Raw genomic sequence first — 25,120 nt, 5'->3', positions numbered from 1 at the left:
GGTACCAGAACAGTACCGACATGATTACGAGCAGGTCACAGAGACAGGAGAGCTGCGACCTCGAAACGGTTCTCGAGATCGGCTCACGGACCCGCTCGAGCGGCTCGATCTCTCTCTCGCGCTCGCTCGCGACTCTCGACCGGCACCTGCAGCGCAGAGAGGCACAGAACTTCGATGCATGTACACTTTGAGAACAGGCTCTTGCGCGTTGACGAGCCGACGACCGCGTTCGAGCGCGGCGCCGGGAGGGAAATTGCGAGGCGGAGAGGTGGTGGTCAAGCGACGGGTTGGCGGGCCTTGTTTAAGCCTGCACGAGGAGGAGGAGGAGGGGAAGGAGAATGTCAGGACGGTGCGCGACGAGAGCCAGAACCGGAGCCCTGCGCCGACGACGCCGACGACCGCGAGACGAGGAACGAGGCTGAGCGACTTTCCCGCTCCATCGAGCGCCTCGTCGCCTCGCCGTCGGGGAGCTGGTCCTTGTCGACAGTGCCGCCACTCACCTTGTTGGTCGACGCGCCCTCGGTCTTGGTGCTCGCCTTCTTGTGGTCCGGGAGCGGGTCCTTGCTCGAGCGGTCGGCGTGCACCTCCTCGGCCGCGCGCGACGGCTTCTCCATGTGGTCGTGGCCGCTCTTCTCCGGGTGCTGCGCCTTCTGCTCCTCGACCGGCTTGCCGCCCTCGGCACGACGCACGGCGCTCGACGAGTACGAGCGCTTCTGGCCCGCACCAACGGCGTCGGCCACCTTGCCGGCAACGTCCTTGACGGCGTCCATGGCCGACTGGGCCGTCGACTTGGCCTCGTCGACGGCCGAGCGGGCGGTCGACGACGCAGACGAGGCCGCGGCCGCCGCCGAGTCGGACGCGGACGGCGAGCCGCCGACCTTGACGTCCTGGATCGGGTCGACGGGCGCGCGGTCGGCGTGGACGGCCTCCTCGGACAGGGACGGGTTCTCGAGGTGGTCGTGGCCGCTCTTGCCCGGGTGCTGCGCGCTCTGCTCCTCGACGGGCTTGGACGCGTTGCGGGCGAGGGCGGTGGTGCGGAACCCGCGGGGAATGATCGAGGGCGTGACGCTGCGAGGGGGGAGGGCACACAGGGTCAGCTCGTACTCGCTCAAAAGTGCGGGCGGCGGTCCAGAGCGCGTCGGATGACGCGCGAGGGAGGGAGGGGCGGAAGAGGACGCGGCGACTGACCGCATCGTGCGGGGCGCGGCCGACGAGCGGACGGCGCCGACGAGCTGGCGAGCGAGGGGGGCGGTGAAGGCGGGCATGTTGTAGTGTCGGGGCGTGTAGGGTGGTGGTGGTGGTGGGAGCGGGAGGAGCGAGAAGGAGGCGAAACGTCGTCATCGAGATCGTGCGGGCGCCCCGTTCGCTCGCTTTCCTCGCACTCTTTCTCCCGCAGCAAGCTCCGCCAGCAGCAACGTGAAGACAAGACACGTCGAATGCACCGGCGCGATCATCAAGAGAGAGAGAAAGGGAACGATGCGGAATAATGCAGAGGGCGCTCGAGGAGCGAATCAAGAACGAGGGGAAGAACGGGTGGGTGTACAGGACAAAGAGGGCGTCGAGAAGGGGTCGTGGGACATGCTATAGGCGAGGGCGAGGGCGAGGGCGAGGTCGTGGAAGGGAGACGAGGAGGGGCGAGAGGGCTCAAGCGCGAGAGTAGACGACGAGGTACGCCTTTGCGGCGAGGACCTCGCTGATGCGCACCCTGCGCACCTTGTCGTCGTCGATGGCAAAGAACTGCAGGCGAGGGGGACGAGAGGCCGAGTCAGGAACGAGGATGCGTCGTTGACGGAGAGAGAGAGAGAGAGGCGAGGAGGAACAGGGGACGCACGTCGTCGTTGCCGCGCACGTAGGCCGTGTAGTGCCCCTGACTGAGCGTCCCCTCGTGCGCAATGACGGCCATGAGGTTGAACCGGTGCGCGTCCGACCTGTCGGCGGGCAGGCCTGGGTCAGGACTCGCGCTTGACGTACGAGGACGACGAGGGAAGGGGAAGCGGACGACGCACGGCTTGTAAGCCGCCGGGTACTCGAGGTTGGTCGTCAGGTAGGGCGCCATGTCGAGCTTGAGCGGGTACCGCACGGGCGTGTCGAGCTTGTGCGCCGCCGACGTGATCTCGAAGCGCTGCGAGGAGAGGCGGACCCAAGTCAGGGTCCGGCCCGGGGCAGCGAGACGCAGAGAGAGAGAGAGGCGAGCGCACCTTGAGCTGGATGCAGAGCGCCTGAGGGAGCGTCTTGAGGCTGAGGCGCTTGCTCGCCGACGGGACGCCGTCGCCGCACGCCGCGCAGCTGTACTTGGACGGCAGCTGCTCCGGGGCCGTAAAGCTGCGGGTCGGGGCAAGCTCACGTCAGGTCCTCGCGCTCTGGGAAGCGACAGAAGGAGGGACCGGGTCGGGGCAGGGCCGGGACGCACCTGGTCAAGCACTCCTTGAGCGTCTCGGCGAGTTTGCCACTCGCGCGGTCGCGGATGTCGAGGCTCAGGTCGAGGAACGGCTCGAGCGTCTCGCTCTGGTGGTGGCACCTGCCGCACGTGATCTTGGACCGCAGCTCGCCCGAGAAGGTGCGGTGCACGACGCAGGGGCACGTCAAGGACGGGTTGTCGGTGTGCGACGGCGAGGCGTAGTGCAGGAGGTTGAGCGCTGCGAGGACGACAGGGGACGGTCAGGGGGAGGTCGAGGCGAGAGAGAGAGCGCGCGAGGACGCACAGGAGATGAGGAACTCGTGCGCGTCTTGCTGAGCGTAGCCGGCGGCGTCGAGGCTCGATTGCCAGAACGAGTAGAGGAACCGAGTCGGCGCGAGCGGCGTCGGGTCGACCGAGTATTGCTGCACGCACGTGGAAGAAGAGTGTCAGGAATGGATCTCGAGACGTTCCTGAGGCACGACGAGAGGGCGACAAGGGGACGCACCTCGGAGAAGAGGAGGTCGAGCTCGCACGAGAGGCAGGGCTCGCCTGCCCGCGTCTTGTCGCACGACAGGCGGTTGTGCCGGTCGCCGAGAAAGTGCGTGCGCAGGTACGGGTTGGCGAGGAACGACTGGAGGACGACGCTCATGTAGCAGCTGCGAGGACGGAACGACTAGGTCGGCTCGAGGACGGGCAAAGGGGAAGAGAGAGACAAGCGCACCTGTTGCCGAGGTTGCGAATGCCACGAGCTGTACACCGAGGCTGATGAGCACGTGTGCGGGGTGAGAAGAGGCGAGGAGAGGGGGCGTACCGGTGAGAGCGCCAGAGCCTGACGAGGAAGAGACGGGGGCGACGAGCTCCCACTTCTGCATCGTGACCCTCTTGCGCTTCGTCGCTGCAGAGACAAGGGTGTTAGTGTGCGGGCCGAGTCGATCGTGTAGAGGGAGGGGACGGACCGCGCTGAGCATCGCCCTCGGAGCGACGGTCGGCGACGACGAGGCGCTGTGCGGCGGCGTAGCGGTCGACGACCTGGTGCCGCACGTAGCCGACGCACTCGAAGCAGTACAGGGAGCATGCCCGAACGTCCCACGCTGCAGAGGCAAGCCTCGAGGGCGAGTGAGCGTCTCCCCCCACTTGCGCGCGACTCTGGGCGGGGCGCGAAAAATCGGGAGGGTGACGGACCGAGGTGATGCTGGGTGTCGAGGGCGTGTTGATGAGCGTGGCCCGAGTTGGGGATGCGGCCGCAGGTAAGGGTCGAGCAGGCGAGGCAGAGGAAAGGTCGGAGCGGGCTGGTGCCGCATGACGAGCAGGCGGGTCGAGGTGTTGCCTGCTGGGGGGGTTTCGCGCGGTCAGCCGTCGTCCGAGGGTGGGTGTGAGCGAGGTAAGGGTGCGGACCTGGGGCAGCTTGGCGCGAGGCGGGTGCGGGTCGGTCGAGAGGGCGGCGTCGAGGCGGTCGAGGGCGTGGTCCGGGTTGGCGGCGATCCACGCGACGAGGTGGCCGCAGTTGGTGGGTGGGTGCATGTTGAGCTGTCCCGGTGCAGGTGGCGGAGCGGGAATGGCGACTGGCGGGTGGGTGAGGGTCACGGTGGTCGCCATGGTCGAGTGTCGAGCGAGGAGGCGGAGGGGCGAGTCGCTCGAGGTCGCGCGAGTTGGCGGGTGGTGGTCGGTGGACGGGTCGAGGTGCTGGGCGGCACTCGAGGTGCGCACTGTGTCGAACGAGGCTGGGGCGGGACGAGGAGCGGCGGCACCTCGAGCTGGCCTGTCAGTTCATCTCGTCTCGCCCGCGGAGTCCGACAACGCCCGCCCTCTTTCTTGAGCGGGTTCACTTGCGGCTCGAGAGCACTCGAGAGTACCTCGAGAGTACCTTGAAGCCACCCGCGCCGTCCTGGAGAGCGAGTCGACTGACGCCCGCTCGCTTACGCTCGGTGAACAGAGACGGGTTCGCGCTCGCTCTTCGCACACGTCCTCGACCGACCGGCTCGAGCACACTCGCTGCAGACCCCAGGCAGCTCACTCGACCTCGCCAGCACTACCGCCGAGCCGCACCGACCTCCCTCGCCCGCTCGCCTCCCCACTTGCCGACCCGCCTCAATGCCTCGCCCGTCCACCCGCCACGCCTCGCACGCCGGCTCGTGGTACACCTCAGACCGTGCGCCGACCTCTCCTCGATCTACCGAGCCGCACAATCCTCACGCTCAACCCTCCCCTCGCAGCCCGCAAGCTCGACGACCAGCTCTCGACCTGGCTCGAGGCGACCGCACACCCGGCAAAGGGCGACCCGCTCACCAACGCCCCCGTCAAAGGCTGCAAGGCCATCATCGCACCGTGCGCACCCTCTTCCCCTTGTGCACCGGTACGAGCGACCGCGTTGACCTCTCTCTCCCTCGCGGCCGACAGCCACGCCGGTTACTCGTACTCGGGCCCAGCAGCCGCTTTCGCCTACCGCTGCATCGACGTCGACAACATGTGCGTCGCCTGTTCCCCAAGCTCGAGTCATCCGACGAGGACGCCGCCCTGACCTTCCGCCGTTCCTTTCGCCCCACCGCAGCAAGCGCGTCTTCGTCCTCGGGCCCTCGCACCACGTCTACCTCGACGGCTGCGCCCTCAGCAAGTGCAACGAGTACGAGACGCCGATCGGCAACCTCCCGCTCGACCTCGACAGTGCGTCTCGGACTCTCTTGCCCTCTCTTTCTCGGACCACCTCACTGACTCGAGCAACGACGCGCGCAGCCATTGCCGAGCTCAAGGCGACGGGCAAGTACGACCAGATGGACCTCTCGACCGACGAGGACGAGCACAGGTGCGCCCTCTGCTTCCTCTCGCAGACCTTCTCGCCCTCGTTCGTCCACTGACCGCTCGTCGAGGTCCTGCAGCATCGAGATGCACTTGCCGTACGTCTACACCTTTCGCTCGACATCACGATGACGCTCACGCACGCTCTCGCTCGCAGCTACGTCCGCAAGATCTTTGAGGGGTGCGTCCTCGCCTCGCGACTGCGCGCACGGGCCCCTTCCTGACCCTCTCTCGTCTCGCCTCGTCTCGTCTCGTCCCGTCTCGCAGCCGCGACATCCACATCGTCCCCATCCTCGTCGGCTCGATCTCGACCGCGTCCGAGAAGCGCTTCGGCGCCCTCCTCGCGCCGTACCTCGCCGACCCGGCCACCCTCTTTGTCGTCTCGTCCGACTTTTGCCACTGGGGCCGGCGGTTCCGGTACACGCACTACCACCCGCCGGGGTCGGACGACGTGCGCGACGGCGTGACGCTCAAGGCGGGCAACTTTGCCGAGACGGTCGGGCGCGGCGAGGAGGGAGGAGGAGGTGGAGAAGTGTGGGAGGGCATCGACAAGCTCGACCACCTCGGCATGGACGCCATCGCCTTTTCCCTCCCTGCGTCCTCGTCCTCGTCCTCGTCCTCGACCACGACCGCCAAGTCGCCCTCGACGGCGCACGACCAGTTCGCGGCCTACCTCGCCGCGACCCGCAACACCATCTGCGGCCGGCACCCGATCGGCGTCCTCCTCGGCGCGCTGGCCGCGCTCGAGCACGGCGGCGGCGGCGACGGCGAGGGCGAGGGGAGTGAGGGTGGGTGGAGCGAGAGGGGCATGCGGTGCGAGTGGGTCCGGTACGAGCAGAGCAGCAGGGTGAGGAGCCTCGGCGACAGCAGCGTGTCGTACGCGAGCGGGTTCGTCGCGGTCGGCGGTGGCAGTGCCGAGGCGTGAGCCACTCGTGTCGCTCTCTTTCTCTCTCCACTCTCTCTCTGTGTGTAGCTCGCCCGGCCCTGTAACCCTGCCCGTCGGTGCCCTCCTCGAGCCTCGCCCTCTTTCTCTCTCCCTCTCTCTCGCTCTCACACGAGAACGTGCAGGTGCGCAAGCAACATCGAGACTTTGCAGGCAAGGAGATGCGGATTGGGGACGTGGGACAGCCGAGGAGGGAAGAGAGAGAGAGAGGAGGACCGAGGCGAGAAGGAGGGGGAGGGGGTCAAAGCGGGTACAACCTGGGGCACGAGAGACGAGAGATGGGGGGCTCTAGCCGACACAGAACGTCGACGACGAAGGAGAGGGGAGCTCTACAGGCCGTCGAAGGAGGGACGACGGCGGACGGGAGGAACGAGTGAAGAGGAGAGAGACAGGGACAGGGTGTGGCGTGGCGAGGCGGACGAGGGCGGGCCTCATCGCTGCTGATGCTGGTCGTCGCGCTGCCCACCGTGCTGGTGACCGTGACCGTCGCTCGGGCCGCGCTGCTCGGCGCTGTGCTGCGTCGCCCAGTTGAAGTGGCCGCCCGGCGGCGGACCCTGCTGCGCCATCGGGTGGTGCCCGTACGGCGGGTCGTGCGGGCTCCAATGGTGCTGCTGCTGCTGCTGCTGGTAGTGCTGCTGCTGCTGCTGCTGCTGGCCTTGCGCGAGGTGCGGACTGCCTGCCGGCGGCCCTCCACCGCCGCCCGACGAGTGCGACGCGTACATGCCCACGCTCGACGGCGGGCCGCTCGAGCCGTGGCCCGAGCCCGGCGGACCCTGCTCGAGGTGCGGCGAGTGCATCGCCGAGTGCGGGTGCCCGTGGTGCGGGTACGCCGGCGGCGGCGGCGGGTGACGAGCGCGCGCATAGTCGTACGCGCTCCCTGCAGCGTGCGACAGCGGCGGAAGCGACGCGTGCGTCGGCATCGACGGCATGCCCGGGTGCGGCGCCGACTGCGGCGGCGGCGGTGGGTGGCCGGCGCCGTACGGCGACGGGTAGCCCATCGGCGGGAAGTAACTCGGCGCCGTCGGGCCGCCGACGCCCGGCGACGAGTACTGGGGCGTGTGCGTCATCGTCGGCGACGGCGCGTGCGAGTACGGGCTCGGGAGCTGGGGCGCCGAGGCGTAGTAGGGCGTGTACGGCTTGGGCGCCGAGTGCGGCGCGTGCGTGAACGCCGACAGGTCGTACGCCGCGCTCGTGATCGGCGAGTGCCCCGACAGCGGCTGCGAGCCCGGCGGGAGCGATGCGGCTGGCCCAGGCGTGCCCGTCGACGACGAGTCGCCAGCCGCCTCGAGCGCGGCGAGCTTTTGCGCCGCCGCCGTCGCCTTCTTCTTGCTCTTCTTCGGCGGCGGACCACCGTTGGCCGCCGCCTCGGCCTGCTTCTTCTGCCGAGCGACGCTGCGGGCGTAGCGCAGACCTGGAGAGGCAGGAAAGAGAGTCAGGTTCAGGTTCGGGAGGGGGGCAAGACGAGGGAGGAGAAGGTCGAGGACGCACCGCACGCGTTGCAGAGGCTCTTTGCGCCGGTCGGGCCCTTGCGCCACTCGGGGCTGTTGACCGTGCCGCAGCTCTCGCACGCCTTTTGGTTGGGCTTGTACACGGGGCCGTCGGGCCGCTGCTTGGGCGGCTTCTTGACCTTCTTGGCCGCGTCCGCCGGCGCCGCCGACCCGGCCGAGTCGCCCGCGTGCGACTGCTCGCCGTCGTCGTCGACAAGTGGCGGCGGCGGCGGGAAGGCCGAGGTCGGCGACGGGTTTGCGGCGCCGAAGGCCTGGTGCTGCTGCTGCTGCTGCTGCGGCGGCGGCTGAGGCTGGTGCTGCGGCTGGTGCTGCTGCTGGTCGAACGGCTGCGACGTCGGCGGGTACAAGCCCGAGTTGGCGCCGGCAGGCTCGTGCGGCGACTGGGGCGCTGTCGGGAAGTAGCCGCTGTGCGACTGCGACAGCGGGTGCGGGAGCGCGTGCGGCTGGCCGTACGGCGAGTGCGAGCCCGGGAAGAACGACGCGTGCCCGCCGCCCGAGTGCGGCGGCGCCTGGGCGTTGTAGAACGCGGCGTACGACGACGGGCTGCCGCCAGCCGGGCGCTGCTGCGGCTGCTGCGGCTGCTGGCGCTGCTGGCCGGCGTCGGGCGCGTGCGACTCGCCGCCGAGCGAGCCGAGGATGGCCGACGCCGACGCGACCGTCGGCGAGATGCCGCCGGCCGTGATCGAGTCGACGTCGAGGCGCGAGCCGAACATGCGGCCGTTGGTCGAGATCGAGAGGCCGTTCTGCTGGTGCTGCTGGTGCGGGTGCCCGTGCGGGTCGCTCGAGCGCGGCGAGCCCGAGCTGCCGTTGGGCGAGGCGGTCGACGTCTGCAGCCTCGGAAGGACAGGCGGCTGGAGCGGCGTGTCCTTGAACCGCTTGCTCGGCGGCGAGTCGGCCTGGCCCTCGTCGTCGTCGCCGTACAGGTTGCGCTTGGCCGACATGTTGCCGCCGCCGCCGCCGACCGTCGGCGTGATGGGCACGTTCTCGAGCGCGAACGAGGGCATGGTGTCGGGCGGCAGGTCGTTGGTGACGAGGCTCAGGCCGGCTTTGCGCGCCGAGGTGAGGTAGACGCCGCCCGTCTGGAAGCACGCGAACGTGATGGCGCCGTACATGATGACGACCGACTCGACCGTCGTGAGGGTGCCGTTCTGCATGCTGCGGGCGAGGCGAAGAGAAAGGGTCAGTACTCGCGCTCGACGCTCGAGCCCCGCACGACGCAGGGAAAAAAGGGGGACGCACACAGGATGCTTGCTCCGGTACCGCCTCGTGCAGCTCGTCTTGCTCTGGACCGCCTCCCTCGGGCGCGCCATGACCTCCCTCGCGAGCGCCGAGAACTGCTCGACGGCGTGCGCCGCATCGGGCCCGGCGCCGGGGTCGGGGAAGCTGACGACGGCGCGCCCGCTCGTGTCGAGGATCTGGAACACGTGCGCCGGCGGACCGCCGTCGTCGAGGCCGCCGTTGAGGACCGACTTGAGCGCGCCCTTGTCGCCGTCCGAGGTGGACGTGCCCGGGCGACCAGACGAGGACGACGAGGACGACGGGTCGACGCAGCGCTTGAGGGCGGCGACGAGCTCGGCGCACTGGTCGGCCGTGAGGTACGACGGGTACTCGAGCGACGCGCCGCACCAGTTGCTCCACTCGGTGCGCTGCTCCTTGTCGTTGTCCTGCACCGGGTCCTTGTCTGCGCGATGCCCCTCAACGTATCAGTACTTCGTCGCGAGGCGACAGAAGAAGCGAAAGGGCGAAACGAGGCCGACGCACCGGCCGTGACGTGGAAGAAGCAGAGGACGGCGCCCTGCTGACCCTCCTTGCCCTTGCCCTTGCGGTCGCCGGCGATCCAGCTCGTCGTTATGTCGAGGTTGAGGTAGTCGTTGTCGAGCGCGTACGCCTCGGCGCCCGCAGCTTCAGGAGGCTGCTGGCACCCGAGGCGGCGGAGGATGCTCGTCAGGCGCGAGTAGCGGCAGCTGCAGAGGCGGGTCAAGAGGTCAGTCTCAGTCGCTCGAGGAACAGAGAGAGAGAGTGAGTGAGAACGAGGGCACACCGAGTGACGCTACCGAAGACGCCGGCGCTCTCGACGCCGGCGACGCGGTCCTCCTTGGGGAGCAGGTCGTCGGCGAGCTGCTCGCGCTCGTCCGGGTGGACCCAGTCGAGGACGTTGCTGCCGCGGAACGCGTTGCTCCACTCGCCCATGTGGTACGCGAGCGTCGGGTCGAGGTAGACGTATTCGAGCTGAGGCGTGAGGATGGTCCAGTAGCACCGGATGCGGCCGATGCCGGGGAAGACGGCGGGTGCGGCCGAGGTCGACGATGTCGACATGGCGGGTCGGGTCGAGTGAGCGTCGGTCGACGGGGCGAGGTTGGTGGTCGAGTACGGGATTGGCGGGTACGCCGCGAAGGTCGGGTAGCTGCCGCCGAGGTAGGGCGGGTACGTGATGGCGGACGGAGTCGACGAGGTGCTGGCGGCGAACGACGTGTTGTCGTACGCCTCGTGCGAGTTGTGCGAGTGAGGAGGGTGCGGGTAAGGTGCGCTGGCGGCGGTCGACGACGAGTCGAGGTGCGACGACGGCTCTGTGGCCATGATCGAGGGGCGGCCTGCAGCAGTGAGCAAGAGTGTCAGTCGAGTGCGCTGGGTCGTGCGGGTCCTGTGTGCGCCCGTCGACGGCGAGAAGGAGCGATCGCTCTGTCCCCGCCGGCAGCCGAGTCGCCCTCGCTCGCGCCCGCCGCGCCATGAAGGGTGCACCATCTGCGTCCGAAAGCTCTGCCCTGCTGTGTCCGTGCCCCGACACTGGCGAGAGCGGCGCGGCCATCGAGGGGGCGGCGGACCGTCCGCTCCGGCCGAGGACCCTCGCTCGGCCTCGAGCGGCGAGGCGAGGCGCTCCGACGGCGCGCGAGACGGTGCAGGGGACGGATGGGACGCACCTGGACGAGGTGCTTCTCTGCAGAGCGAGTCGCGGGGCTCTGGTCGTGCTGCTGAGGCGGCGGCAAAGGCGCGAGGTCGAGGCTCGTCGGCGAGGTGACCCTGGGGCGAGCCGAGTCGGGCCTGACGAGCGAGCGTGACGGTGCTCGAGGCGTGCAGCGACGGCTGTCGGTGCTCGAGACGGCGACTCGAGGGAGCCGGCCGAGGAAACACAAGGTGGACGAGGAGAGGACCGCTCGATTGCTCCGTCGCGAGGACGATCGAACTTCTCCCTCTTCCTGCGAGACGGTGGTCGAGACGATCATGCTGTGCTGCGACACTTGCATCTCTCGCACTCGCACAGTTTGGAACGAGCGTCTATGTCCATAAGTTACATGCTCGTCTCGCCTCGCTCTACTGCGCCCGCCCGCCCCCTCACATCTTGGCCGACGCCTGCTGCACCGGCTCGTCTCCCTCGCCGAGCGACGGCAGCGGCACCGCCGGCGTCGACTCGCCCTCGGCATTCGTGCCCGACGGCGCAGACGGAGCAGGCGGCGGAGCGTCGGCGGTCGCGGCGGCGGGAGGGACGCGCTCGTAGAACCTGCAGCAGGAACGATTCTTTCGGGTCAGGCCTCGTCCGACAGGAAAGAGTGGGAGAGAGAGAGAGACGCACAGCATGTAGGCCTTGCTGCGGAGGACCTCTGCCTCGCTGACGGCCGTCACGTCCTCGTCGCTGCAGAAGACCCACCTGCGCTCGCCCTTGCCCGCCTCGTCGCCGCGCCCGTACCGCTTCGACAGGACGTACGACGCGTAGTGGCCCGTGTCGAGCGAGCCGTGGTGCACGACGGCCGCGTACAGGCGGTACCGCGCGTTGTGCGCCGTCTTCTCGAGCTCGATCGGCGCCTCGGCCTCGAGGTCGACTCGGGACGACAACGACGACGACGACGACGGCGTCGGCGCCTCGGGGTGGTGCGCGTGTCGGAGCCCGCTGCGCCAGCTCGAGCGCTTCGTGATCTCGGCACCGGGACCGGGCGCAGAGGCCGACGAGCCGAACGCGTTCGGGTTGACGCGCGGCGGGCGACCGGGCGGCGCGAGGAACGGCGTGAGGTCCATCTCCTTGGGGAACGACACCGGGTCGTCGCGCTTCTTGAGGTTGACGAACGCGGCGCCAAACAGGCTCGACTTGCTCGTCTGCATGAAGCGCTTGAGGTGGATGACGAGGACGGGCGGCAAGTCGTCCGACGAGATGAGGTACCGCTTGTGCGCCCGGCGCAAGATGTGGCGCTGCTTCTTGGGCGGCGGCTTGGCGTTGACGGCAGGAGGAGGCGCCTTGGTCGACGCGAGCGACTTGCCCGACGTGGCGCCGGGCGACGGCGGCGCACGAGTGATGCCGCCGCCCGAGGTGGCCGAGCCGGCGGCGGCGGGCGCCCGCGAGGGCGGGACGACGAGGAGCGACGGGTCGGCGGCCACCTTCTCGACGTTGGCCGTCGTGAGCGGGAGCTGCTCGGCGCCGAGAGGGGCGACGGCGGGCTCGTCCTGCGCCGCCGCCGACGTCGGCGGGGCCGAGGCCGGCGCTGCCGCCGGTGCGGCGCTCAGGCTCCCGCTCAAGCTCGCGCCGTCGTCGAGGCTCTGCGACGCGTTGTCCTCCTCGTCGGTCGTCGTCTCGAACGCGTCGCTCGACAGGCCGGCGTCGTAGCTCGTCGAGGCGGCCGAGGTGCCCGCCGTAACGTTGCTCGTCGCGGCCGACGACATCGAGAAGGAGCGCATCGGGGCCTGCGAGGGCGTGGCGGCAGCGTCGGGAGGAGGAGCGACCTTGGCGGGCCCGGGCGACGAGAGAGGCGCGATGGACGGGACCTCGGACAGGCCCGAGAAGGCGGCGACGACCTTGGGCGAGTGCGCGGGCGTGTTGCGCGCCGTGCGGTCGGCCGGGTCCATCTCATCGTCGTCGTCGTCGCCATCGTGCTCGCCGCCGTGCGCGACGCCGTTACCGTTGTCGTTGACGGCGCGCGGCCCGCGGCCCTCGCGCTCGGCCCTGCGCACCTCGCGCACGCGCTCGCGCGCGCTCTTCTTCTGCGCACGCTCCTCGCGCCGCTTGGCCTCGAGGTCCGGGTTGAGCCACTTCCAGCAGTTGCGGCACGCGAACGAGTTCTCGCCCTCGAGGACCTCGACGCCCGTGAACTGGCGGAAGCACTCGAACAGGTCCGTGTGCTGCCAGTCGGCGGCGCCGTTGGCGATGCGCAGCTTGGCGAGCGACGACCGGGCGCTGTCGACCGACGAGGCGTCGCTCGTGGGCGCCGACGACGGGACGGCGCCGCTCGAGCCGGGCGGGCGAGCGACGCGCAGGCCCGGCGGGAGGCTCCCGGCGGGCGTCGACGAGCCGCCGAGCATGGCCTCGGCCGCCGGGATGTCGTGCAGGACCTCCTTGATGTACCGCACCTGCTCGGGCGTCGGCTTGGGGATCTTTGCCCGGCGCGAGAAGTGGTGGTGGTGGTGGTGCCCGTGGCCGTGAGAGCCCGACCCGCCTTGGCTCGAGCCGTTGCTGAGGACGCTCAGGGCGCGCCCGAGCGGCGACGGGTCGCGCGACGTGGCGGCGCTCGAGACGGCGCTGTCCGGGCGCAGCGACGAGCGGGCCGTGTCGCGCGTGAACTGCGACGGGTCTAGGCTCGCGTGTCGCGAACGAGGGAGCGCGCCCGACTGCTGCGCCGCGTTGACGGGCCCGAGGCCGTTGCCGTGCGCGTGGCCGGGCGGCCGGATGTGGTCCTCGTCCGTCTCGTCGGCCTCGGACGCCGACGCGCTGCCGCCTCCTCCCGCCGCCGCGGCGCCCTCGTTCTCCGAGTACGAGCGCCCGTTTTTGGGCACGCCGTTGAGCGAGCTCGTCTTGAGCGCCGCCGCCGACGAGGACGAGTCGGCGTCCGAGCCTGACGCCTTGCCCGACTTGCGCGAGAAGAAGCCCGCCTGGAGCGTGCGGCGGATGCGGTCGCGCTGTGTGAGGGCAGGGATATCGTCAGTGATCGCGCAGGTGGGGCGAGGGGCAGGAGACATTGGGCGTGGGACGCACCTTGCGCATCTTGTTGCCCGTGTCGTCCTTGAGCGGGAGCGAGATGTCCATAAAGTCCTCCTTGGTGAGCGACACTGCGGGCAAGGGTGCGGCATCGTCAGTACGCCTGCCTGTGCGCACGAGAGAAGGTGCGAGAGGAGGACGGACCGTTCTTGCACTCGTCGCAGATGATGAAGCTCGCGAGCTTGCCCTCGAAGATGCTGCCGACGAACGGCCGCAGCTGGCGCTTCTTGCGCTCGCGGGGCGACAGGGCGCGCTCGTCCGAGTCGGACTCGTCGTCGCTCGACGACGACGACGAGCTCGAGCCGGACGACGACGACGACGCGTCCGACTCGTGGCTGCTGTCGTCGGCGGCGAGGTGGGCGGCGCCGTTGGGCATGGGCATCTCGGTCGCGTTGCGGTCGGGCATGCCGGGGCGGTGAGGCGACGCCGTCTCGGGGACCAGCTCGACGATCTTCTTGATGAGCTGCGAGGCGAGGAGAGGGGGGGTCAGTCGGCGTGCTTCGGCGACCGATGCGGACGTGGGGGACAGGACAGCGCGACGCACATCTTGCTCCTCCATCATGACGCCGTCAATGAGGTGGCGCAACAGCTCGTGCGAGTCCTGCTGCGTCGCCTCGGCGTACTCGTCATGCTTGAGGCTCAACTGGCGCAGGAGCCCTTTCGGGTTGAACGCCTTCTTGCCGCGCGTGCCGTCGCCGTCGTCGGTCGGGTCGAGCTTGTCGAGGAGGACGAGGAGCGCGGCCGTCATGGGCAGAGGGGACGGGAGCGCGTCGAGGTCCGGGTTGTAGTCGGACGACGAGGGCGACAGGGTGCGCAGGGCCGGCGACGACTCGGGCGCGGCCTTGATGATGTCGTTCAGAGGTTGCGTTGCCGACAGCGACTGGACGATCGTGTTGTAGAAGCACCTGTGGCAGGCACGGGGTGCGCAGGGTAAGTCCGGTGCCCTCGTGCCGCATGCGCAGGCGCCGAGCCAACCCTGACGGGGTGACAACGCGGTCGTGCAGGAGGAGGAGCGGAGGACGCACGAGTTGCCGAGGTTGATGAGGCCGACGCTGCGATGCGGGGGACACGAGAGAGGGTCAGGCCCTGAGCTCGCGTGGGACGACGTTACGCTCTGCGGCGCGCAGCGTTGCTGCTGCCGGCAAGGCGGCGAGATTGAGAGAAAGAGAGCGCGCGTGGACGCACTGGAAGATGTCCTTGCAGATGTCGTCCTTGAGGGAAGACGAGTTGGAGGCGTTGGAGCCGCGGCGCGAGCCGAAGCTCGGGAGCGCGACCGACGAGCGCCTGCGCATGGTCTTGCGGAGGCGTGAGCGGTCGTGTCTGTGTCGACACAGAGGGTCAGCAAGGGGTTACGTCGCGACGGTGCAAGGCGTTCGTGGGCGGGAGAAGGATCGAGGCCGAGGGCGGGGGAAGAAGATGGGGGAGGAGGGACCGTCGGCGCAGGGCGACAGCTCTCGAGGGGATGGAGAGGGGGTCGACGGGGTGCGCAAAGGGAACTCACAGGGTGTGGTGGTGCCGGTAGCTGGCCTGGTTGCCGTCGCGGACGAGTTGAGGCGAGCCGAGAGGTCGGCGGGCTTGATCAGGACGAGGGGCGCAGGTCGATGAGCGCGGTGCCGGGTTGAGCCGGTGTAGGGTCGCGGTCGGGTCGGACTGTGCTTGCTCGTGGGCTCGAGCAGGCTGCCGCGTGAGGTGCGAGAGGACGAGAGAGCTGACAGCACTCCGCCTCGTGCGTCGTCCGAGCCGTCCGAGACACCTCGCTCGAGTGAGCCCTGGCCCAGAGAGCGGCTCGCCAGGCGCACAGGTATCGCAGCCACTTTCCACGAGCTGCCCTTGGCTCACGAGAGACGCGAGGTGAGAGTGACGACGGCCCTCAGAGGCGGTGCAGCTCTCTCTCGCCCGCAACTGGTCGCCTTGCCGCCCACACAGCTCCAGCAGGCACCAGCGAGTGCGCACGTTACTGCACCCGACTACTTCCACCGTCAGGCGAGCTCGTGCGGCCCTCCCGCGTCCACTGCGACCCTCCTGTTCCACCTCGACCTCTCGACCAGCTCGGCCACCGTCAGCTCCCCGACTGCAGCACATGCGCCCATGAGCAACGACCCCAACTTCCCCAAAGGCCTCGCGATAGCGCCGTCGCGAGCCGCACACGGCCCCGGTGCGCTCGTCGACGATGGACTCTGTGTCGAGGACGACGGTGCGTCCCCCTCTCGCTCTCCGTCGCCCAGCCCCCCTGCAGTGCACTGACAGCTCGACCACACAGCCGCACAAGACGTCGAGCGCTTCGGCATCGCCGGCCGCACCTGGGAGGCGGCGTATCTCTTGCGGTCCTACCTCGCCCTCTCGACCTCGACCTCTCGCACGTCCTCGTCGACCCCGCCTCTCATCTTTGACCCACCCTGCCCGCTCCTGTCCGACCCTCCCTCCCCGCCCGACCGACCCTCGACGCGCAAGCGCAAGCGCACCATCCTCGAGCTCGGCGCCGGCACGGGCTTCCTCTCGCTCGCCGTCGCGCCGCACCTGCACCGCTCGACCGACCGCCTCGTCGTCACCGACCTGCACAACGTGTGCCCGCTCCTGAGCGAGAACCTCGCCGCCGCACGAGCGAGGTGGACCGCTCGAGGCGTCGACGCGGCCGAGGTGCTCGTGCGCCCGCTCCCTTGGGGCGACGCGCGCGCGCTCGAGGCGCTCCGAGTCGACGACGGCATCTTGCTGCCCGACCTCGTCCTCGCGAGCGACCTCATCTACTTTCCCTTCCTGTACGCGCCGCTCCTGCGCACGCTCCTCGGGCTCACCGAGCCGCGCAGGGCGTGCGGCGCCGGCGACGAGGACGTCGACGACGAGCGAGGGTTGCTCGTCACGAGCCCCAAGGTCGTCTTCTCGTACAAGGTCCGGAGCCTGGTCAAGGAGCAGCCGTTCTGGGAGGCGTTTGGTACGTCCTCCTCTACCTCCTCTTCCCCTTTCCCTTTCCCGACGATCTCTCGGTCTCCCCTCAGCGGCTCGAGACGGTACACTGACACTCCTCCTCGACTGCAGGTCGCTGGTTCGACTTTGAGCCCGTGCAGCTCGGCAGCCACCCCCCTCCCTCGGCCGGCGAGGACGACTCGCCGACTGGCACCTCCTCCTCTCCCGCACCTCCCACCACGACCTGGACCCGCTTCGGCGCCGCACACCCATCGTCGACGAGTCCGGGCACGACCGACGAGCTGTACGTGTTCGTCTGTTCGCGTTGGCCGGGGACATTCGGGTTCGACGGCTCGGGCGTGAGCGACGCCGAGCTGCTCGAGGGGCGAGGCGAGCGCGCGAGGGGCGTCGAGGCGGGCGCGACGAGGTTCGAGGAGATGCTGCTCGCGGCGACAGAGTGGGATTGAGGGTGGTGGAGGACAGGCGGCGCGGCGAGGAGGAGGAACGCGACTCGAGACGAGGCGGCGCACTTTGCAACTCGGACTTTCGCTTCCGCCGCTCGCCAGCATGTCTGTGAGAGCTTCGTGTGCACTCTTAACAACAGCAGAGAGCCGTGCGAGCTGTAGCGGGAGATTCGAGCGAACGGTTCGCGTCGGTGCGCGCTCCCTCCTCGTCCCTCTCCTCTCGCCCACACGCTCTCGCTCACCGAGCACTACAGCACCAGCACGACCATGGCCGGCAAGAAGCGCGTCGCCGCCCCCTCTGCGTCCCCCTCGCCCGAGCGCACCCCGCCGCCGCCTTTCCACTTCCCCTCGGTCCGCCGCGGCGAGCCTCTCTTCGACTCGTACACGTTCCACTCGGTCGACGCAGAGCGCGCCGAGGCTGCTGCTTCGGTGCGCGCGTTGGGCGGCGCAGAGGACAAGGGCAAAGGGCGCGCGGTCGAGGGCGAGGAGGGCGTCGCTGGGGCGGACGGCGACGAGGGCGAGCGGGTCAAGGTCGAGGGCGAGTGGATGCTCGGCGTCGACGAGGCGGGACGTGGACCTGCTCTCGGTGCGTCCAGGTTTCTGCTTCGAAAGAGCGGTGTGCGCCGAGCCTGACCACCTTGCCCCTCGTCCTCCCGTTCGCTCGTGCAGGCCCGCAGGTCTACGGCATCGCGTTCTGCCAGCTCTCGTACTCGGACACGCTCAAGGAGATGGGCTTTGCCGGTGCGTCCCTCCTCCTCTGTCTGCCCTCGTCGCGCAGCGCTGACCCTCCCCTCGTACCCTCCGCAGACTCGAAGACGCTCACCGACCCTCTGCGCGAGGAGCTCTTCAAGGACATGCTCGAGCACGCCGAGGACGTCAAGTACGCCGCGACCGTCATGAGCCCGGCCGACATCTCGATGGGCATGCTCCGCAAGACGCCGTACAACTTGTGCGTCGACCTTCCTCCCGACTCGTGCGCGTTGTCGGCGCACCTCACTGACGACGCGCTCGACGTTTGGCGCGATGTCCACAGGAACGCGCAGAGCCACGACGTGACGATCAACCTCATCCGCGAGGTCGTCGAGCGAGGGTACCACGTCAAGGAGGTGCGTCGGCTCGTCCTCTCTGTCTCGTCGCCCGTTCCGAGAACTTTCGCATCGGGCCGCGTGAGCAGGATGCACGGGTTTGGACTGACACGCATGCCCGACGCCCGCAGTGCTACGTCGACACGGTCGGCCCGGCGGCCGACTACCAGCTCAAGCTCGAGTCGTTCTTCCCGACCATCTCGTTCACCGTCACGTCCAAGGCCGACGCCCTGTTCCCGATCGTGTCGGCCGCGTCGATCGTCGCCAAGGTGACGCGCGACCGCATCCTGAGCCAGTGGCAGTTTGCCGAGCCGGGCGTCGCAGAGGGCGACGGCGCCGAGGACCGGAGGCTGTTCGGCAGCGGGTACCCGAGCGGTGCGTCTCGCACTCTCTCTCTCTCTCTCTCTCTCTCTCTCTCTCTCTCTCTCTCTCTCTCTCTCTCTCTCTCTCTCTCTCTCTCTCGTCGTCGTCGTGACGTCGCGAGGCCGTCGAGCAGGCACTGACCCTGCCCGAGAACGACGCACGCAGACCCGAAAACCGTCTCGTGGCTGCAGGACAACTTTGACCCCGTCTTTGGGTTCCCGAACGTCGCGCGCTTCAGCTGGGCCCCAGTCAAGAACGCTCTCCTCAAGAAGGGCGCCGCGTCAAAGTGGTGCGTCGCGCCTCGTGCCCTCTCTCTCTCCTCTCGCGGTCGCGCGGTCGACGCGCTCGTCCGGCTCGAGCGCTCACTGACTCGCCCGCCGGCACTTTGCCCGCACGCAGGGCCGACGAGCCGGCGTCGATCCAGAAGTACTTCTCGGGCAAGGCGGCGGGGCCAGAGCGGGCGGCGCTGTGGAAGGACTACAACCTCGTCTCGGTCGGCGAGTTCTGACGAGGGCGGCGGTCGTGTTCCCTCATTTGTTTCGGTAGACCTGTCGAGCCTGTTGTGCTGGTATTCAGACGCTGTTTGACACCCTGCCTCGCCGCCCGAGAGTGAGCGTCGAGACGAGGTCTCGCAGCTTCGCCTCGGTTGGTCCACCTCGCTCCTCCCGCTCGCTCTGTCACTCTTCATCTAGCTCGCGCCGGCCGTGCAGCACGCACAAATGGACAACCAGGTGCGTCCCTGTTCTGCACGACCGCGCTCGCCCTCACTGACCCTGTCCTCGCCCCTCTGCAGAACCTCATCAGCTCGTCGTCCTCCCCTCCACCGATCCTCCGCCTGTCGAACGAGCTCCTCGACACCATCTTCAGCCTCGCCTACGACAACGAGCCCAAGCACTGGGCCGGGCAGATGCCCGTCTGCCGCCGCCTCCTGTCGTTCCACCGCGCCCAGCTCTACCGCCGGGTCCAACTGCGCTCATACGCCGCGCTCAAGTCGTTCCATCGGACTGTCGTGGCATCAAGCAGCATCGCAGAGCTCGTGCGGCACGTGGAAATGTCGGGTTGGCGCTCGGAGAACGTCGACGCCGCCGGCGCCGCGCGAGGATGGCGGGCGGGACGTGGCGACGACGAGGGCGACTGCAAGCTGGTGACGCCTGTCGAGTTCGCCGCCCTCGTACCGCGCATGGTCCATCTCGAGTCGCTCAAGGCGTACGACCTCGACCCGGCGCTCGTCGACGTCGTCTTCCTCGACCAAGCTGCCTCGAGCCGCCTCGCGTCACTCAAGGAGGTCGACTTCTCGTGCATATTCGACTCGCTCGTTCAGGACGGTTGCGATGTCGTCGCCTGGGTCCGACGGCTCGCGTGCCTGCCCCGGCTCGCCGACCTCACCCTGTGCCAGACCTACCAGGACGACCCGATCCTGCCCGCCATGCCCGTCCCGCCGACCTTCCCTCGCCTGGAACGTTTGGTCCTCGAGCAAGGTCTGCTCGAAGACTGGCCCGGGTCGGGTTACTCGAGCCCTGCGCTGAGCCAGATGGCCCCGAGCCTCGTCCACCTCGAGCTCAGGGGCCGGCAGGTCGGGTGGTTCGCCTCGACGCTCGCGTCCGCGCCCGTCGGCCTGCGCATCCTCTCTCTCGCCAGCAGCGACGAGCATTTCGACTGGGACCACATGGCCGTGCCGATCAACACCGTCCTTGCGCGCTTCAAGACGCTCGAGCAGCTGTTCCTGTGCCGGTGCGCGTTCGACACCTCCCTGCCGTCGAGCATCGCCGACCTCGTCATTCTCGACGAGCTCGTCTACCTCTCCTTCGAGGACGACGCCGTCGTTCCCGATGCCTTCCTCGCCGCCCTCTTGGCCAACCCGTGCCACCTCCCGAACCTCGAAACCCTCGAGCTCAACAACGTCCGGTCGCGCAAGGGTCGCACCGTCGACTCGATGCGTGGCGCTATTCCGCCGTTCGAGACACGTCGCGAGTACCCGCACTGGCCCATGTGGGACGGCTGGACCGAGCCCGAGTACCCGGACGGCTCGACGCGCCGAGGCCTGACCGAGGTCTGGGCAGCTGCAAACGAGAGGGGCATCGCCCTCGTGGGCCAGACGCGCGTGTCGTTCGACTGGCAGGCGGCGTTCGAGGCCGAGCAGCGCGTCGCGCTCCTCGCGCTCGGCGACCTGACGGGCGACTACAAGCGCGCAAGGTCGGTCCTCGGCGCCGAGGCCGTCAACGCGCACATCCTCGCGCGCTCGCGCAAAGCCGGAGGCGCCGGCAGGGGCGGCGAGGGCGGCGAGGGCGGCGAGGCGTGAGGAGCGCAGCAGCAGGAGGTCGGCGAGGGTCTCGAGGAGGTTCCAGCGAGAGGTCGTTCGTGCAAGCTGGTTCTCCTCGGTCGTCGAGCTCTCGCCCCTTTCTCTCCTTGAGAGATGCACAGCGAGACCGCTCGAGAGCTGCTGTGCGCCTGGCTGCCTCGTGCGACGAGCTCTCGGTCTCGAAGCAGGAGTCGAGCGCAGCTGCGACCGCCGGTCCAGCTCGCTCCTCGGTGCTCGCGACCAGCACGATGCAGCAGACTTGTCTAACGATAGACGCTGAGCGGCGACGAGCGACAGAGAGGCTCAGCCGTCGCTCGAGCGAGCGTCGTCCACGAAAGCGCTCAGGCCGCTTCGTCCTCCTGCGGCGTCCCTCGTCGCTTTTCACGTTCCTTCCTGTCAGCTTCTGCTCGCACTTCACACGTCTGCCTGCTTGCGCCGAGTGGCTGTCGTAGCGTAGCGAAAGGACAACCGCGCCCCGAGCGCGGGAGGTCGACGTCAAGCGCGCTCGTCGCGGCGACTCTACCGAGCTGTGGATACTAGAGAGGCTCAGCTAGGCAGTCACCAGACCGCTCAAGGCTGCTCGAGCAGGGCTCGCGAGGTGACGGCGCGCTGTTCGCCGCGCTCGCCTCTCTCGCTCCTTCCCCTCACTCGCGCGGTCCTCTCACCTCGCTCGAGATGCCGCCCCGCCGCTCGACACGGAGCAAGGGCACCAACAAAGCCCCCGACGCTGCTCCCACGCCCTCGCCGAGCCACGCTGTCGACATCGACGACTCGCACAAGAGCGAGTCGGCGGCCACCTCGCCTGCGCCTGTCGGCACCCGCAAGGCCAAAGCCGCCCGCAAGACCAAGCACGAGGCTCACAACAGCTCTGGCGAGGGTGCGTCTTCTCTCTCACCCTCCGTGCGCGGCACTCGCTCACCCTGCACCGCCTCCCCCACTCGCGCGCGCAGAGAGCCCGCCCAGGAAGCGCAAGACGCAGCCCGGTGCGCCTCGTGCGCCCAAGCCCAAGCCCGTCTTCAGCATCGACCTCCTGCTCAAGCTCCCGTTTGACCTCGTCGCCGAGGTGAGCCCCGGCCGTTCCTCTCCTCTTCCTCCTCGCTTCTCGCCCGCCAACGTGTGCTGATCGGCTGCTTCCACAGATCTGCTCGCACCTCAACGGCGGCGAGCTCCTCCAGCTCTCGCGTACCTGCAAGACGCTCTACAAGTTCCTCCTCGGCCCGCAGTCGTCGTCCATCTGGGCGGCGTCCCGCCTGCGCCGCAAGCTGCCGCTGCCCGACAACACGACCGAGCAGCAGCTCGCCAGTCTGCTCCATGACGACGAGTGCTTCGTACGTCCCATCGGTCCTTCCTCGAACGTCAAAGGCGCAGTACTGACTCGGCGCTGGCCCTCTCGCTCGCAGGAGTGCGGCGACGTGACGACGTACCCGGCCGACCTCTTCCTCCGTTGCCTCGTGTGCAACTCGTGCAAGAAGAACCTGTGCGTCCCTCCTCCCTTCTCCTCTCGCCGCGGGACGAGCAGGCCCTGACTGGCCTCCTCGCAGCGTCGTCATCAAGGGCAGCAAGATCCGCAACGGCCTCAAGGGCCTGCACCCGCAGGCTCGCAACTGCGTGCGCTTCGACCGTGCGTCCCACCTTTTACCAGCATCGAGGACGCTGTCGGCCAAACGAGCTGACCCTCGGTCTGCGACAGCCGGGCACGAGTGGGCCGCCAAGCCGCAGCGTGCGTCTCTCGCTCTCTCGCCTGACAAGAGTCCTCGACACCGGCCCTGACGTCCTCGATGCGCAGCCACCTACCTCGTGCGCGACCTGTGGGCGGTGAGCACCGTCCTCTACGACCTCGCCGAGCAGGACGCCCTCGCCAAGCAGGCCATCAAGGCGTCGTCGAGGTCCAAGCGCGCCAAGGGCAACCTCGGCACGGCGGCCGACTCGGACAAGCTCGACAAGTTCCTCGAGGAGAAGAAGGAGTGGGTCAAGAAGGAGCAGGAGGTGCGCCGCCGCCGTTTCTCCGATTGTCCTCGTCGTCGACGCCTCGCTGACCCTCTTCCCTCCTGTACATCCAGATGTCCATCAAGCTCCGCGACGCCATCCAGGCCGAGAAGGTGGCCTTCCAGTATGGCCGCATAGACGAGATGATGCGTGTCGCCGAGGAGCGCGCGGCCAAGATCGACAGGTGCGCCCTCTCTCCCTACTCTCCTTCGCCCCGCACCTTCCTGACCCAGGTTTCTTCTCGCAGCATCAACCGCGAGCTCGAGATGAACCACGGCTGGACGAGGGCGCAGCTCGACTGGCATCACCGCGCCTCTGCGAGGGCCCCGCGCCGCGAGCCGGCGGACGACCCCCCAGGTGCGTCGACCCGTCCTCTATCTCGCTCGAGATGCCTCGCCGTCCGACAGAGACTGACCCTCGTCCGACAGCCTGGGCCAACTTCCGCGACGTCGTTCAGCTCGAGATCGATCGCCATGCCGCCATCGTCGCCACGGCCGCAGCTCGCCGAGCTCGCCTCGACTCGGTCAAGCCGTACTACGAGTCGTTCAAGGCCGCCCAGCTCGGCGTCCTGCAGGACGCCGTTCCCGAGCTGCGCTACTTCATCGAGTGGGCCTCGATCAAGCCGCTGTGGGAGCCCGACACCGCCGCGCCGCTCTCGGACCGCATCTGGGCTCGCGCGCTGCCCGTCATCCGCCAGAACTTTGCCGACTACCAGGAGACGCTGCGCGTGGCAGCGATCCGCGCCATCCTCAAGGCGACGACGGGCAAGGCGCCGACGTCGACCGACCCGGCCGACTACCCCGAGTCGACCTACGACGAGGAATGGTTCCAGCGCCCGACGGCCCACTTCTTCGGCGAGATGGTCACGAGCCCGCCGGGCTACATCACGCGCGGCCCGTACCCGTACCCCGACACCCTGCACGCGCACAAGTGCGTCGGCTCGCGCATCGACTGGTTCGCCCAGCACATCGACGCGCACCAGGTGCGCCTCGTGCGCCTCGTCCTCGAGGGCCTCGGCGAGACCGAGGACTCGGTCACGGTCGACATCCTGTGCGAGCTCGGCGCCGTGTGGCGCTGGAAGAACATGCCGTACAAGGTCAAGAAGGAGAAGGAGAGGCGGTACCGCTTCACGGAGCTCGTGCGTCCACTCTCTTCCCTCTCTCCCTCGTCCGCGCCCACCCGCATGGCCCTCGACCTTCGACTGACCCGCTTCGGCGCTCGCTCGCTCGCTCGCAGATCTACGCCCTCCAGCGTCGTGGCCCCAAGCCGGCGCAGCTCGCTCGCGGCGAGAACGTCCCCGAGATCGGCCTGTGGGACGACGCCTTCGCGGAGTGGGGCATGGACATGGCCATGGAGGAGGCGTGGGCCATGGGCTTGGGCTTGGGCATGGACGAGGAGGAGGAGGAGGAGTGCTGGAACGAGGCGGCGCTCGAGGACCCGGGGTGCGGCTGAGCGCGGCGGCGGCGAGGGAGGAGGCGACGCGGTGGGACGCTTGAGGGGCCTGATTTGCTTGTAGCCCGCGCTTGAATGCTTGTCTGTGCCGTTCGTACTCGGGCCTGGGAGAGCATTGAGCGCAGGAAGGGCAGCAGAGCCAGTCACTCTCGTCGCCGCTCGCGCACCTCCTCCTTCCTCGACCAACTCGGGCCCTCTCGCCTGTGCCGGCGCCTCGCGCCTCTCCCGAGTACCTGCAGGCCTCAGCACCGACCACGAGCTGCACCCGCACCACCGCGAGCGCTCGCCGTCCGCGCAGAGCGCGTCGCGTCCTCATCAGCAAACGGCGTCGGTCCACCTCTCTCGACCGGCGACAACGACTCGTGGGCCTGTGGGCGTGCTCGTCGAGGGTACCAGGAGGTGTCTGGCGTGGACCGAGCTGGCCGGCTGGGCTCTGCGGGCGCTGGATGGTAGGTGCGTCCCCCTCGCCCCCTCCTCCCCACTGTTCGCCGCCCTCTCCCCCTTCCCTCGCACCCGCCGCCGCCTCGCGACACCCCTCAGAGGCCTCCATGAGCTGACTAGATCATTCTACAGGCGGCGTGGCTGTGCACGATGGGCAGGCGGACGATCTGGTGGCACGAGGACTCGCTGTCGACCTCGAGGCGGTTCATCCAACTCCTCGTACGTCCCTCTCGCTCTCTCGATTCGCGTCATAGACTCGACCGTGGACTCGTACGCCTTGTGAGCACGCGCACTGACCCTCTCGACCTCGTGCCGCAGGATAGTCGAGCCCTCGATGGCGCGGTCTCCTTCTCGGACTCTAAAGCTCCCGCTTCGTGCCCTTGCTCGCTCCACGCTGGCCCCTGCCGACGCCGACATGTCCTCTGCATGACTCGAGAGAGCTACGAGAGACCCACACGCCCGTCCCGTCGCGTGTACTCGTCCCGGCGGCCGAGAAACCCCGAGCCGCCGAGGACGGGTCTTTACGAGGCC

At 68.9% G+C, this 25,120-nt stretch overlaps 8 protein-coding genes across 8 annotated transcripts; 5 read left to right on the top strand and 3 right to left on the bottom strand.

Moving 5' to 3' along the window:
* Positions 1-1,418: 1,418 nt before the first annotated feature.
* Positions 1,419-4,112, bottom strand: RHOBADRAFT_54497 (uncharacterized protein). Its single transcript, XM_018417346.1, has 12 exons — positions 3,794-4,112; positions 3,581-3,725; positions 3,355-3,489; positions 3,210-3,293; positions 3,120-3,147; positions 2,904-3,054; positions 2,703-2,820; positions 2,411-2,636; positions 2,199-2,322; positions 2,007-2,122; positions 1,832-1,928; positions 1,419-1,737 (listed from the first exon to the last, which is right to left on the bottom strand). The coding sequence occupies exons 1-12, from the start codon at positions 3,992-3,994 to the stop codon at positions 1,645-1,647; spliced, it is 1,518 nt and encodes a 505-aa protein (XP_018269958.1). The 5' UTR covers positions 3,995-4,112; the 3' UTR covers positions 1,419-1,644.
* Positions 4,113-4,489: 377 nt separating this feature from the next.
* On the top strand, positions 4,490-6,195 carry RHOBADRAFT_37788 (uncharacterized protein; the record flags this gene model as incomplete). Its single annotated transcript, XM_018413462.1, has 8 exons — positions 4,490-4,547; positions 4,612-4,723; positions 4,796-4,864; positions 4,947-5,059; positions 5,129-5,198; positions 5,272-5,289; positions 5,349-5,372; positions 5,459-6,195. The coding sequence occupies 8 exons, from the start codon at positions 4,490-4,492 to the stop codon at positions 6,114-6,116; spliced, it is 1,122 nt and encodes a 373-aa protein (XP_018269957.1). The 3' UTR covers positions 6,117-6,195.
* A 3,488-nt stretch (positions 6,196-9,683) lies between these two features.
* RHOBADRAFT_54495 (uncharacterized protein) lies at positions 9,684-10,596 on the bottom strand (the record flags this gene model as incomplete). The annotated part of the gene is made up of 2 exons (XM_018417345.1): positions 9,684-10,233; positions 10,561-10,596. Coding segments are annotated over 2 exons (585 nt in total), but the record flags the coding sequence as incomplete, so codon positions are not given.
* A 308-nt stretch (positions 10,597-10,904) lies between these two features.
* RHOBADRAFT_54494 (uncharacterized protein) lies at positions 10,905-15,139 on the bottom strand. Its single transcript, XM_018417344.1, has 8 exons — positions 15,100-15,139; positions 14,784-14,918; positions 14,624-14,650; positions 14,143-14,503; positions 13,743-14,061; positions 13,596-13,669; positions 11,211-13,519; positions 10,905-11,138 (listed from the first exon to the last, which is right to left on the bottom strand). Exons 2-8 carry the CDS (start codon positions 14,888-14,890, stop codon positions 10,973-10,975), a joined length of 3,363 nt encoding a protein of 1,120 aa, XP_018269955.1. The 5' UTR covers positions 14,891-14,918; positions 15,100-15,139; the 3' UTR covers positions 10,905-10,972.
* A 547-nt stretch (positions 15,140-15,686) lies between these two features.
* Positions 15,687-17,060, top strand: RHOBADRAFT_54493 (uncharacterized protein; the record flags this gene model as incomplete). Its single annotated transcript, XM_018417343.1, has 3 exons — positions 15,687-15,792; positions 15,859-16,527; positions 16,632-17,060. The coding sequence occupies 3 exons, from the start codon at positions 15,687-15,689 to the stop codon at positions 16,964-16,966; spliced, it is 1,110 nt and encodes a 369-aa protein (XP_018269954.1). The 3' UTR covers positions 16,967-17,060.
* Positions 17,061-17,500: 440 nt separating this feature from the next.
* On the top strand, positions 17,501-19,003 carry RHOBADRAFT_28308 (uncharacterized protein). Its single transcript, XM_018412821.1, has 7 exons — positions 17,501-17,549; positions 17,633-17,704; positions 17,771-17,912; positions 17,997-18,069; positions 18,180-18,423; positions 18,577-18,700; positions 18,811-19,003. The coding sequence occupies exons 1-7, from the start codon at positions 17,510-17,512 to the stop codon at positions 18,917-18,919; spliced, it is 804 nt and encodes a 267-aa protein (XP_018269953.1). The 5' UTR covers positions 17,501-17,509; the 3' UTR covers positions 18,920-19,003.
* A 127-nt stretch (positions 19,004-19,130) lies between these two features.
* On the top strand, positions 19,131-20,710 carry RHOBADRAFT_54491 (uncharacterized protein; the record flags this gene model as incomplete). Its single annotated transcript, XM_018417342.1, has 2 exons — positions 19,131-19,142; positions 19,205-20,710. The coding sequence occupies 2 exons, from the start codon at positions 19,131-19,133 to the stop codon at positions 20,708-20,710; spliced, it is 1,518 nt and encodes a 505-aa protein (XP_018269952.1).
* A 675-nt stretch (positions 20,711-21,385) lies between these two features.
* RHOBADRAFT_54490 (uncharacterized protein) lies at positions 21,386-24,148 on the top strand (the record flags this gene model as incomplete). The annotated part of the gene is made up of 11 exons (XM_018417341.1): positions 21,386-21,587; positions 21,661-21,773; positions 21,850-22,038; positions 22,111-22,187; positions 22,252-22,331; positions 22,401-22,430; positions 22,497-22,696; positions 22,771-22,880; positions 22,944-23,053; positions 23,125-23,834; positions 23,933-24,148. The coding sequence occupies 11 exons, from the start codon at positions 21,386-21,388 to the stop codon at positions 24,146-24,148; spliced, it is 2,037 nt and encodes a 678-aa protein (XP_018269951.1).
* Positions 24,149-25,120: the final 972 nt, after the last annotated feature.

This window comes from Rhodotorula graminis (genome assembly GCF_001329695.1).
Source record: "Rhodotorula graminis WP1 unplaced genomic scaffold RHOBAscaffold_9, whole genome shotgun sequence".
Lineage (NCBI taxonomy): Eukaryota > Fungi > Basidiomycota > Microbotryomycetes > Sporidiobolales > Sporidiobolaceae > Rhodotorula > Rhodotorula graminis.
The sequence above is the reverse complement of the archived record's forward strand: the minus strand, read 5'-3'. Positions and strand labels throughout refer to the sequence as shown.